Source organism: Girardinichthys multiradiatus, chromosome 9 (assembly GCF_021462225.1).
Source record: "Girardinichthys multiradiatus isolate DD_20200921_A chromosome 9, DD_fGirMul_XY1, whole genome shotgun sequence".
Lineage (NCBI taxonomy): Eukaryota > Metazoa > Chordata > Actinopteri > Cyprinodontiformes > Goodeidae > Girardinichthys > Girardinichthys multiradiatus.
The window spans coordinates 5,932,361-5,946,110 of record NC_061802.1 but is presented as its reverse complement, the minus strand read 5'-3'; the positions used below and the strand labels follow the sequence as shown (position 1 = coordinate 5,946,110).

Below are 13,750 nucleotides of genomic sequence, written 5' to 3'. Positions count from 1 at the left end.
CTGAGGGATCGAAGGTCACAGGCATTCAATGTTGTTTTCTGGCCTTGCCGCTTACATGCACAGATTTCCCTAATTCCCTGAATCTTTTGATGATATTATGGACTACTGATGATGAAATCCCTAAGTTCCTTCAATTGCATGTTGAGAAACATTGTTCTCAAACTGTTGAACTATTTTCTCACACAGTTGTTCACAAAGTGGTGAACCTCACCCCATCCTTGCTTGTGAACGACTGAGGCCTTCGGGGATGCTCCATTTATATCCAATCATAACACTCACCTGTTTCCAATTAACCTTTTTTAACTGTGGAATGATCCAAACAGGTGTTTTTTGAGCATTCCTCAACCTTCCAAGTTATGTTGCTCCTGTCTCAGCTTTTTTGGAACTTGTTGCAAGCATCAAATTCAAACTGAGTGAATATTTGCAAAAAAAACTATAAAGTTTATTAGTTTGAACATTAAATATCTTGTCTTTGTAGTGTATTTCATTGCATATGGGTTAAACAAGATTTGCAAATGACTGTATTCAGTTTTTTTTTTAACGTTTTACAACACATCCCAACTTCATCAGAATTGGGGTTGTAACCTGTATAAATACAGTGGTTCTGTGTAGGCCTCAGAAATGTGTTAGAGAACAAACACATTTACATGACGTAGATGTGTTAACAGAAACAGAAAGAAATCTCGTTTTCAATGGATCATTGATGTGTAAACAAGGTCTTAGTTGTACTCTTTAGAAATCTGGCTTTATGGCCGACAAGAAGAATACCATTGCTAAACGAAAACCATAAGAAGTCCTGTTGGCAGTTTTCCATAAGCCAGAGGACACAGCAAAGATATTGAAAATGCTACTTTGGGCATATTAGACCAAAACTAAACTGTTTGGCATGCAAGCAACAGGCCATGTGTGGCACAAAACTACCATAGCACATCACCCTGAACAAACTGTTGCTGTGGGGATGTTCTTTGGCAGGAAGAGGGAGGATAGCCAGAGATGATGGCAAGGTGGTTAAGCTAAATAAAACATACTAGGCTGCACAAGACTTGGGATGGTGGTGCAAGTTCACCTTCCAAAAGAATGAGTACCCTAAACATGCAATCAGAGCTAAAATAGAATATTTTAGGTTGAACCATGTTTATTTTTCAGAATGGCCCAGTCAAAGTCCATACCAAAGTCCAAGTGAAAATCTGTGGCGATACTTGAAAATCTATGTTTCTCTAGCCAATCTGACAGAGCTAGAACTATTTTACAGATAAGAATGGGCAAACATTTCAGTCTCCAGATGTACAATTCTGGTTGAAAACATTCCCCAGAATACTTGCAGCTGTATTTGCACCAAACATGGGTTATTACAAAGTACTCATTTAGGTAGCTAAATACAGATGTGTACCACGCTTCTTAGATTTTTATTTCTAAAATAATTTTAAAAACCACGTATCAGTTTCCACTTTCCACTTCTCAATTACAGTTACTTTGAAGGGCATATTAGATTGACATTTGTGCTTGTAATCTGATAAAAAGAGGAGAAGGCTGTGCAGGGTGTAGAGTTACAGCTTGTGCACCACATACAGAGGCTATTAGTCCTCAACACAGCTGTCCGGGGTTCGATTCCCGACTCTTGGACCTTTGCTGCATGTCTTCTTCGCCTTCTCTGTCTGCCAAATTCCTGTCTAGATATTGTCTAATAAAGGCCACTAGTACCACAAAACATCGAAAAAGGAGAAAAGCCAAAAGGGTGTGAATATGTTTCAGACACTGTGGAGTTGCTGTTGGACTTATGGCCATAATAGAAATGACAGTGTGAACACAAATGTTTTGTCATATCAAATAAATGACCCCCTACTCATCTGACATGCCTTTACATATTTGGTGATTTTTTAATTAAAGTTCTATTCGTGAAAGGGACTGTGAAAGATTCTTCATAAAGGAGCTAATCTGATTGAATGTGTCATGCATAGGCAGTAACATGGTTATCGTATAAATTGATTTTATGTCTGCAGAGTATAAAACTATTGTGAGATTAGTTCCAAGGTTTGGCAGTCTTTTTTAATGGCCCTCCTCATCAATGATTAGACCTTTCCACACATATTTCTGCTTCTCAAAACTGTTGTTCAATTTTTATAATGCAACTCTTGTTATGTAGTGTCGGAACGAGGACATAATGTGTTGCTGCACCTTACAATGGGCACACATGATTGCATTGCAGGAGGAAATATTGCAGGTAATTTAAACATATGTTACTGTTTTCCAGGCTGTGAATGGTGTTGAAGGATATCTGAGTCTCTGAACGCTTCTTCTTGCTCAGTTAATCACCATAGATGTGTTGATACTGTGCCCTGTAACATATAAATTAAATTGTCTGTAAGCCTATAAAAAAAAAACAACGAATGCATACCAGAACGGCTCATGTTTGGATGATGGTAGTGGAGGCCGTTGAATGTCTTTGTGAATGGATCGAGTATTTGAAGGAGACTGTTTTCTGCTGCAAAAACAGCTGACAGATTTCTCATATGTTAACTGTTTATTTGGATAAAAAGCAGGTGACCTGATCAGAAGTGGCCAGTGAAGAGACATGTGGGGACGCATTCTAATTCACTGTGTGAACGCACCTTAAGTTTACTTACTTTCTGACCACCTATGAGATACGTCAGCCTGAAAAGTGCCTTGAAGGCACCAGCCAAACCAATCTATTAAATAGCTCCCTGGTAAAATTTACTACTTCTGCAGAGGTGCAATGCAGAAAAACTGTAAAGTCTGATTTGCGTTCTTCCCATAGCACACATACAGCAAAGTGTTCACTCAGAAACCTTAGTGTCTTTTAGTCATTAAGTTAATGCAAATAATTAGGAAGGAAGTAATGGAACAGTGGGCAAGGGAGTGGCAAAAGATGAGATGAAGACAGAATTACAGGCAGACTGATGCAGAGATTGTTTAGATTTGCTGCTGCATGTTAATCATTCTGTCAGAGAACTAGTTCTCCCCTCCCCAAACGATTTGCTCTCCCTCCCACTCACTGGAATTGAGAGCAAAGTAAATGTGTGATAAGAAGATCACTTTTTAATGATTAGGATATATATATATATATATATATATATATATATATATGTCCATTGCTTGTATCCATTGAACATGTTCCCATCATTTTAAATGTTAAAACCACAAACCTTCTGTGCAGACATTAAGTGAAAGAACCAAACAAAGTACTACATCTTTGTGAAGACGAAGGAAAAGCTTCTTTTTTTTTTGCAAACAAAAATCTGTATCAGTATCAACATTTTATAGAGTCAGATATTGCTACAGTTACACCTTTAGGTCTTTAGGGGTGCATCTCTACCACCACATTGAGAGGATTTTGCACATTTGCTTTGCCATATAGCTGAAACTCGGTCATATACGATTGCTAAGCATATGGAAACATACATTTTGGACCACTCATAATTGTCGTTGTCGTCGTCTTCCGCTTATCCGGGACCGGGTCGCGGGGGCAGCAGACTCAGCAGAGACGCCCAGACGTCCCTCTCCCCAGACACCTCCTCCAGCTCCTCCGGGTGGAGCCCAAGGCGTTCCCAGGCCAGCCGAGAGACATAGTCCCTCCAGCATGTCCTGGGCCTTCCCCTGGGCCTCCTCCCGGTGGGACGTGCCTGGAACACCTCCCGGGGAAGGCGTCCAGGAGGCATCCGGTATAGATGCCCGAGCCACCTCAACTGGCTCCTCTCGATGTGGAAGAGCAGCGGCTCTACTCCGAGCCCCTCCCAGATGGCCGAGCTCCTCACCCTATCTCTAAGGGAGTGCCCGGCCACCATACGGAGGAAGCTCATTTCAGCCGCTTGTATCTGGGATCTCGTTCTTTCGGTCATGACCCAAAGTTCATGGCCATAGGTGAGGGTAGGAACGTAGACCGACCGGTAAATTGAGAGCTTTGCTTTTCGGCTCAGCTCTCTCTTCACCACAACGGACCGGCACAGTGCCCCCATTTCTGCCGCAGCTGCTGCGATCCGTCTGTTGATCTCCCGCTCCATTTTTCCCCCACTCGTGAACAAGACCCTGAGATACTTAAACTCCTCCACTTGAGGCAGGAACTCCCCTCCAACCTGAAGAGGACAAGCCACCCTTTTCCGGTCGAGTACCATGGCCTCGGACTTGGAGGAGCTGATCTTCATCCCAGCCGCTTCACACTCCACCACAGCGCATGCTGTATGTCTTGGCTAGAGGGGGCCAGCAGGACCACGTCATCTGCAAAAAGAAGAGACGAAATCCACTGGTCCCCAACCCAGACCCTCTCTGGCCCTTGGCTGCGTCTAGAAATCCTGTCCATAAAAGTTATGAACAGGACCGGTGACAAAGGGCAGCCCTGCCGGAGTCCAACATGCACCGGGAACAGGTTCGACTTAGTGCCGGCAATGCGGACGAAACTCCTGCTCCGCTCGTACAGGGACCGGATGGCCCCTAATAAAGGGCCCCCGATTCCATACTCTTGGAGCACCCCCCACATGGCATCATGGGGGACACAGTCGAATGCCTTCTCCAGGTCCACAAAACACATGTGAACTGGTTGGGCAAACTCCCATGAACCCTCGAGCACCCTGTAGAGGGTATGGAGCTGGTCCAGTGTTCCACGGCCGGGACAAAAACCACACTGCTCCTTCTGAAGCCGAGGTTCGGCTATCGGCTAGACTCTCCTCTCCTGGTGTAGGCCTTACCAGGGAGGCTGAGGAGTGTGATCCCCCTGCAGTTGGAACACACCCTCCGGTCCCCCTTCTTATGAAGGGGGACCGCCACCCCAGTCTGCCAGTCCAGAGGCACTGTCCCCGACCGCCACGCAATGTTGAAGAGGCGTGTCAACCATGACAGCCCCACAACATCCAGAGATTTGAGGTACTCAGGGCGGATCTCATCCACTCCCGAAGCCTTGCCACCGCAGAGCTTTTTAACCACCTCGCTGACTTCAGCCTGGGTGATGAAAGAGTCCAACCCCGAGTCCCCAGCCTCTGTTTCCACCACGGAATGCGTGATGGCAGGATTGAGGAGATCCTCGAAGTACACCTTCCACCGCCCGATAATGTCCTCAGTCGAGGTCAGCAGCCCCCCCCCCCCCCCCCCCCCCCCCCACTATAAACAGTGTTGGCGAAGCACTGCTTCCCCCTCCTGAGGCGCCGGACGGTTTGCCAGAATCGCTTCGAGACCAACCGGTAGTCCTTCTCCATGGCCTCACCAAACTCCTCCCAGGCCCGAGTTTTTGCCTCTGCCACAGCCCGGGCCGCAGCACGCTTGGCCTCACGGTACCTGTCAGCCACCTCAGGAGTCCCACAAGCCAACCACAGCCGAAAGGACTCCTTCTTCAGCTTGACAGCATCCCTTACTGCTGGTGTCCACCACCGGGTTCTGGGATTGCCGCTGCGACAGGCACCGCAGACCTTACAGCCGCAGCTATGGGCAGCAGCATCGACAATAGATGCAGAGAACATGGTCCACTCGGACTCTATGTCTCCAACATCCCCCGGGATCTGGTCAAAGCTCTCCCGGAGGTGGGAGTTGAATACATCCCTGGCCGAGGGCTCTGCCAGGCGTTCCCAGCAGACCCTCACTATGCGCTTGGGCCTGCCAAGTCTGTCTGGCTTTCTCCTCCTCCAACTCACCACCAGGTGGTGATCAGTGGACAGCTCAGCCCCTCTCTTCACCCGAGTGTCCAAAACATGCGGCCGAAGGTCCGATGATACGACAACAAAGTCGATCATCGACCTCCTGCCTAGGGTGCCCTGGTGCCAAGTGCACTGATGGACACCCTTATGTTTGAACATGGTGTTCATTACGGACAATCCGTGACTAGCACAGAAGTCCAATAACAAAACACCGCTCGGATTCAGATCGGGGAGGCCATTCCTCCCAATCACGCCTTTCCAGGTGTCACTGTCGTTTCCCACGTTGAAGTCCCCCAGCAGAATAATGGAGTCCCCGGGAGGGGCACTATCCAGCACCCCCGACAGGGACACCAAGAAGGCCGGGTACTCCGCACTACCGCTCGGCCCGTAGGCCGAGACGACAGTCAGAGACCTCTCCCCAACCCGAAGGCACATGGATACGACCCTCTCATCCACTGGGGTAAACCCCAACACGAGACGGCTGAGCTGGGGGGCAACAAGCAAACCCACACCTGCCCGCCGCCTCTCCCCGTGGGCCACTCCAGAGTAGAAAAGAGTCCAACCCCTCTCAAAGAGATGGGTTCCAGAGCCCATGCTGTGCGTGGAGGCGAGCCCAACGATTTCTAGTCAATATTTCTCGACCTCCCGCACAAGCTCAGGCTCCTTCCCCCCCAGCGAGATGACATTCCACGTCCCTGGAGCCAGCCTAAGCATCCGGGGATCGGGCTGCTGAGGTCTCCACCTTCGTCCGCCACCCAATCCTCTTTGCACCGGTCCCTCACAGTTCCCCCTGCAGGTGGTGGGCCCACTGAGGGATGGCCTCGCGTCTCTCGTTTGGGCTTGGCCCTGCCTGGTCCCGCGAGGAGCAACCCGGCTACCAGGCACTCTCCGACAACATAGCCTCTAGGATCATTTGAGCACTCAAACCCCTCCACCACGTCAAGGTGGCGGTTCAAGGAGGAGACCACTCATAATTAAAATTCTTTTTTTGTTTTGTTTTGGTCTTTAAGAAAAAAACCACTCATAATGTTTTTCTTAAAGACCAAAAAATCCACATTGGTCTAGTCTGAACAGAGCACCATAATTCACATGTTTGCTATTCTGTCTAGATAATGTATGGCAAAGAAGCTACCTTACTATAAAAAGGCCAGGTTTCTAGAGTGCATGACCTGTCAACAGATTTTCCCACCTGAGATGTGGATCTTATCAGCTCCACCAGAGTTCTCCTTGTATGGACTGTCAGTTTAGGAGGACTGCCATACCCTTAGATGAAATGTTGAAAACGTGGAATATTATTTAATAGCCTAAACCCAATTTAAACTTCTCCACTGCTTCATCCCTGATCAGTCTTATGTTTTCCTTGGTCTTAATGATGCTGCTTTTGCAGTAATGTTCTCTGATAAACATATGTGACAATCATAGAACAAAATCATAGAATTTACTCTACTTAATAATAAGTTAACTTTTGAAGGAAAGTGGTTGCACTGGATTTTATTTAGGGGTATAAGAGTAAAGAGAGTTTAATTCAAAAAAGCAACTCTTTTCAGATTTTGGTTTGTCAAAATTGTTGTTTGTTTTAACTGTATCTTTTTCCTTCCACTTCTATTTATACACTACTATTTATATACATTAATTATTACACCCTGCAGTGTCGGTCTGTCACATAGGTTTGTGGTTCCAATTTGATGCTATTTGGAAATATTTAAGTGACATTAACACTTTTTAAGTGTTTGCAAAATTTTTTACAGTGTTTAGGTTGTAGCAATATGAGTTAATTTCATTCTCAAAGCAGTATTCCTGTCCTCACATTATCCCCTTGCTCTTATTTGGTTGTTTTGCAAACGGTTTGGTGTATACCTCCTTATGTTCATCATTTACCATGGGAGCTTGACATAGATTTGCGAAATGGTTCTTACCAGAATCAGAAAGTGATCTAATGGAAGAGCTGGGGAGAAGCCAAAATGGTTTGGAACACTAGAACAGACCACAGGAAAGATGTGAATAGATTCTAAATCACAGTGCCTCTAAATGCATCATGGTTGCCTTATAGATATTGATAATGTTAATATAATTACAGTAGAAATATCTGTTTACGTATTTATTTGGTGACCGCTGTTCCCAGTCTAAGTTAGCAGGTACTTTTGTCCTGTTACTAAAAGTCTGCAATATATGTCAGGTTACAGTTGAACATTGTTTCTGTGTCTGGGCTTGTCTACATAGAACCAGATGAAGAACAAAGCAAAACTGTTTATGTATCAGTCCACACTGAACCGACAGACAGAGCTGGGGGGAGAGCTTATAATCTGTTTAACAAGTAAACACGGCCTTTGCCTGCAACTGGCACTGTCTACCTGTAATGATAGAAGAGAAAATTTGGCTTTCTCAGCAGTCTGATATTAAACATTTATGATGTGTGCTTTATTTAATTGCTTCTAAAATATTAATAGAGTTGGCATTCACTGGCTGACATTTGACTTAAGGGAGACAAGAAAAAAAGTGCATGAAAGAGAGAGGTACATTAAGCATTGAGCTATGGTCAGTGTGCCACTGAACTGTTGCTGTCTCTGCTAGCATGTCTTTATTTTTGCTATTGTGACTAGTTGCAAGTTAACTGTTTCAATTTGCTGGCTGTAAAGAAGCTGTAATCTAATCATATTTATTTGTATTTATACAAAATAAGAACCAAGAACATTTTGACCTATTATAGACTTTCATGTTAATTTGATCTATAAATAGGGTGAATATAATCACCATCCCTTGATTGAAGGCTTAATATTTGCATTTAGTCATCATTGAATTAAGCCTTCTTGAAAAAAGTGACTCTTTTTTTTTTGTAAACAGCTCTGATTTGGGTAGCAGGGTGCCTCTGCGTCTTGAGAATGAATTTATTGCTTATTTACCTTTCTAAAAACAGTTGAATTCATATAGTTACATAGTTACTAATAATAAATTACTAACAATAAATTTGCCTGGGACCTGACCTGAAATGCTTTGCCAGCATAGAAGGGATATAAATTCTCTCCAATGAGTTCTGGGTCTTGACTGGGGTCTATTCCCATTTGGATGTGTCCAAAAACCTTCAATTGGAAGCACCTAGGAGTTAACCTGATCAGGTAATTTTACTGAGTCCACTTTGTATTTGTTGTAAAGGTTGGATAAGGCTTATTCATAAAATGTCTAAACAAGAGAATATTTTTGAAGGCCTTTTTTAGACCAGGTTTTAACATTTCTGCTGGCTGCACTGATTGTAAGTGGACCAGCCAGGCAATGACCATTCACATCTGGAATTAAAATCTATTTTGAGCGATCAGATCACAGTTAGACTCATTACATAGAAATAAACACAGGGCCATGTGAAAAGGTGTTCTGTCAGCTATCCAAACAACAGGTTTGTTGATGTTTCTGTAACATCACAGATGCATTAAATCACTTGAGCGGCACTGTTATTCAGACACTAATAAAGCTGAGATACGGTACATTTTAGCAGAGGGATTTCTCTTTAAAGCTCACCTGTGTACTTTTAATACATGCTGTATAAGAGAGGAAAAAAAATAAATAACACTTCCCTAACCCTAAACCTAACCCACGTTTTCAAATCTCAGCATTAGTTCACAGAGATTTTTACTTACAAAATAGCATTGCAGTAAAATAGCTGATGAGTTGCTGCAAAATGATTTATTATTATGGACTTCCACTTCTAGAGATTTTACACATTGCAGGAATAATTTCATAAAGTGTGTATAATAAGCACCAAATTGCTAAAAACAAACTCAATATGAGAAAGACACTAACTTACCAAGACAGCCTTCTGATATCAGCAGATATAAATAAAAACTCCCGCTGGTTAGAGAAAATTTCTTTCTTTGTTTTTTGTTTTGTTTTACTGAGGAAAATTCCATAGACAAAAACTTGTGTCTAAACAAAAACCATTCTTTATAATATTCCAGATGGGTACATAAACATTTTAGAGTAGCTGACTGCAGAGCTGATTTTGATAGCAGCTGTTTACAGAAGTTATTTTTCTAAGGAAAGCTGTCTAACTCTCCTGTTTGATTGGATGCCAGATCAGTGAGTGGTCATTTAACTTGTCCCAGGACAGACTGTGTTCAGACTGCCAAACTAATGCAGATACAAGTGTCCTTTTCCACCCCTGAAGGCATTCTAAAGAAAACCATCCTCCATTTTGAGTGTGTTCATGCATGTTTTTAGCAATGTGTATGCACAACTGGATCATTCAGGATGCATATTGGTGCTAAGCAAAAATAAGGCGGGGTCATGTTTTATTTTAGGCCTTTGCAAAAAAAGAGCAATGGAAGTAGCACATATAGCTTGTTGAAGAAAGCTTTTTACTACATCAAAAGCTGAAAATTGCTAACTTTGGGCCTTCCTCACTCAGAGGTTCCTCGTATGTATGGTGGATTAATGGATCAGAAAAAGGTCTGTTTTTTTACTTTCCGGCGAGCCGGTCGTGATTTAGGACCAATCAATCTGAAAACTGTCTGGCTCTGGTCAACTGCCAATTTTACTGTGTATCTTTAAAATTAATGTGAAAAAACAGCTTACATTGAACTTTTTTTTGCCCATACCTTTCAGTTCATAAAAGCTCGTTTATCACAAACCAGGGAACACTGGTTTCTTTATTGTCCTCCTTGATCCAGATTATCTGTTTGTCTGAAGGAAATGCATGGTTAATGCACGATGATTTGCAAATAATTGGTACACACAGTTAAAAGTTTGATGGGTTTGCTATACTCTTCCAATAACAGTGACTTTATGTAAGTCAAATGTAAATAATTGTGTTTAACACAGAAAGCATCATGCCAACAGCTTTACCTGACAACATATGAGAACCTGTATTGACTTTGTAAGTTTTTGAGGGACACTAGTGCAAAAATCTGGCTCACAACATTTTTCACACTTTTAAGCCAGCTCAGTTTAGAAGTCTAATGGAAAGTGTGAAAAATCACATCTATCCCAATCTGAAGAAACAACACATTAGTCAGGCTGTGCCAGGTGTATTTCAGGCCTCTGCAAGCTGTTACTATAGCAACAGTTCCCACGGAGACACAGGAAGAAACTGTGACAGGGGTCTTGCTCCACCTGTGGCTAATCCACTGGGAACGATAGCTGTGCCGGCTAGCTGTGTGTTTCAAATTGTAGTACATATCTTTGGAATCATTTTGATTAAACGGGTCTGAGCTCCTACTATGCATCTCCATACAGCTTATGACAAGTATATTAAGGACATTGTCAGGCGGCAGGCAATCCTGGTTGTTTCTCATCTGTGTTCTATTCTGCTCTCAGCAACAGCCTGTTGTTTTCTGCCCTTAAGTCATTTGCTTATTTGTTCATGTATACTGTGTGTGACAGAGGAGTGTGTGGGAGAGCTGGGTGCTGCAGTGTCTGAAAACAGCCTTAGGAGAAGATCTCTATCTTCCACAATTATGCCTAAGCCCACAGAGACATACACTAACACACACACACACACACACACACACACACACACACACACACACACACACACACACACACACACACACACACACACACAGAAACACACATAGACACTTTGAAACACCACAACTATTGCCAGTTGCATACATACATTTTTGGATTCTTTTTCACACATGCACAGTCACTCACACGATTACTTTATCTGTCTGGCCTCTGCTAGCTTTGTTCATCTGTGCATTAAATTGTTTTCTGCCTTCCATTTAACACAATCTGCAACAGGCATTTTTTTTCTGTGTACGCATGGATGTTTTAGGGTGAGTGTATTTGGAGTAAAAGACACAGGGTGGTGTTACATCATTGGCTGACTGGAAAGCAGGGGTGGGGCTTCCACCAGTAATAATATCTGACAGTAAGGGAGAGGACAGCATCGGGTTGCAGCTGAAATAAAAGACTGTAAAAGACAATTTGCTGAAAGACAGAGACTGGAAGATAGAAATTACAGAGTAGGTGGAGGCTACCTAAACAAAAGAAAGGAGGCTGAGCAATATGCTGTGTGAAATGGATAAGAAGAAAGACTTGGAGGAACAACAGAGGTGTAAGAGGGAGAGAAGGAGAAGCAGAAGAGTTGGAGAATGATTCCTGCTGCCATCCACCTACTTCAGATGCTCTCTTCCTCGCCTGTATCTTTCCACCTCCCTCATTTCATCCGTTCAGCCACCCATCACGCCCTCCCTTCTTCCTCCCATATTTAATGGGAGAAGGCACAGTGACAGGGGGAGATTGACTGGTCATCTCCTTGGACTCAGAGAGAGGGAGGGTGGGAGGGAAAAGAGGTGGAGTGGGGAAAGAGAGCGTGAGCTCCCCTAAATAATCAATCCTCATATCCTGCCGGTGCCTGGCCCTCACTCCCCCTCACTCTTTTCTTTGACGAGGGGCAAGAACGAAGCAGAATCGAGGAGAATCTGGACGCTAAGGGATGTGGATTTTGGACATTTCATCTTAGAGAGACAATGGGGTGATGGAAAGATTCATGGACAACAACAACAGGCGATCAGATGGACGAATGGGTTGACAAATATTCAAAGGCAGAGAACTTAGTGCCTCATTTCTAAGTGGACTCTGTTGACCGACCCTGGACTATCCACCTGCTCCTCCCACTTCCATTGCTCCCCAACTGCTCTATCAGCTCTAAAGGACCTAAAAAAGTGAAAGAAAAATTGTAAAAAATGTTTCAAGCGAAAACTTGGATTTCTAAAATAAGAAAAGATCATCTTTAAAAGACTGCAAATTTGCCTGCAACTTCTCACAAGTGGAACGAAGAATCAGAGGAAGCAACAAACGTGAAAAACTAAATATGAAATGGTGGAAAACAGCTGCGTTGTAAACGTTAACTTGCTTACACTTAGAGGAGGAGCTGACAGCTGAAACTATGAACTATATTTTTGGTAACAACACCCTGTACCCCCGCAGCTCCAGAGTAGGCGGGGCATCTGGAGGTCAAGGGGCGGGACTAGGACTCAAACAAAAGTTGGGACCCAAGCGATGCTCTTCGGAGGAGCTGGCACCTCCCCACACTTCATCCCCTTCCACCTCCTCTCCTGCCTCCTCTTCCCCTTCCACGTCCTCCTCTCGCTGGCAGCAGCTCCTCACGTTCTTCTCAAGAAGGAGTGCCTTCACTGATTGTATAACTTCTAGTCAGGTAATGACATATCTAACAGAAAGTGTGTGTATGTGTGTTAAAGTTAAGATGTGTTTGGAATTGAGGTGGACAGTATATATGTTGACTAAAGTTTATGTCAATGCGTAGAGAATGTCGAATCTGGGTTTCATACAAGAAATGTGAAGGTGGTTAAGACAGTTGGCAGGTTTGTGGTTAAGATTTTCATGAGGTTGTCATGGAAATGAGTCTTGGCTTAGTGGTAGTGTATGAGACCCAAAAAGACATGGTGTTGCCATGGCAAAGCTATTATTTAGCTGAGCTGTCTCGATGCTCAAAGTCTGCACTGAAATCCAAAATTCCCAATAGGAGGTCTGTGTGAGAGAGGCATATTTGGTCATCACAAAAGTGATGCTTTATTTCTAATATCACGGCAGAGTAGCATTTAAGGAAACCCTGAAGCTTCTTGGATAATAAATAATCACTATAAAATATATAAGAAGAATGTAGAAGAGGTATTTGATTTGTACTGAAGCAGTTTGAGAGTTTTCTACATAGTAAAGTGCTTTATTAATAAAAGCATTGTTATTAAATATTATTACATTTTTTATCATTATATGTATTTCTTTAACAGTTACAATTCAATTCAATTCAGTTTTATTTAAATAGCACCAATTCACAACACATGTTGTCTCAAGGCACTTCACAACAGTCAGGTACATACATTCCTATTAATCCTAACAATTGAACAGTGCAGTCGGAGTTAGCTTTTTATTCAAATTGGATAAAAAGTTTTTCTATCTAAGGAAACATGGCGTTGACTTTGCAGCAATCCCTCATACTGACCATGCATGTAGCGACAGTGGAGAGGAAAAACTCCCTTTTAACAGGAAGAAACCTCCAGCAGAACCAGGCTCAGTGTGAGCGGCCATCTGCCACGACTGACTGGGGGTTTGAGAGAACAGAGCAGAGACACAAAAAGAACACAGAAGCACTGATC

General features: G+C 43.4%; 1 protein-coding gene across 6 annotated transcripts in view; it reads left to right on the top strand.

The window, feature by feature from the left end:
* The window catches only part of LOC124873635 (discs large homolog 1-like protein), a 170,944-nt gene that overhangs the window by 63,714 nt on the left and 93,480 nt on the right, over positions 1 to 13,750 (top strand). Inside the window, exon 1 of one of the 6 annotated variants that reach the window (XM_047374405.1) lies at positions 11,946 to 12,792. The exons of the other annotated variants lie outside the window; for them this stretch is intronic. Coding sequence (XP_047230361.1) covers positions 12,523 to 12,792 — 270 coding nt within the window. The 5' untranslated portion in view covers positions 11,946 to 12,522. Of the gene's footprint in view, positions 1 to 11,945; positions 12,793 to 13,750 lie in introns of those variants that run through there. 6 annotated transcript variants of the gene reach the window in all.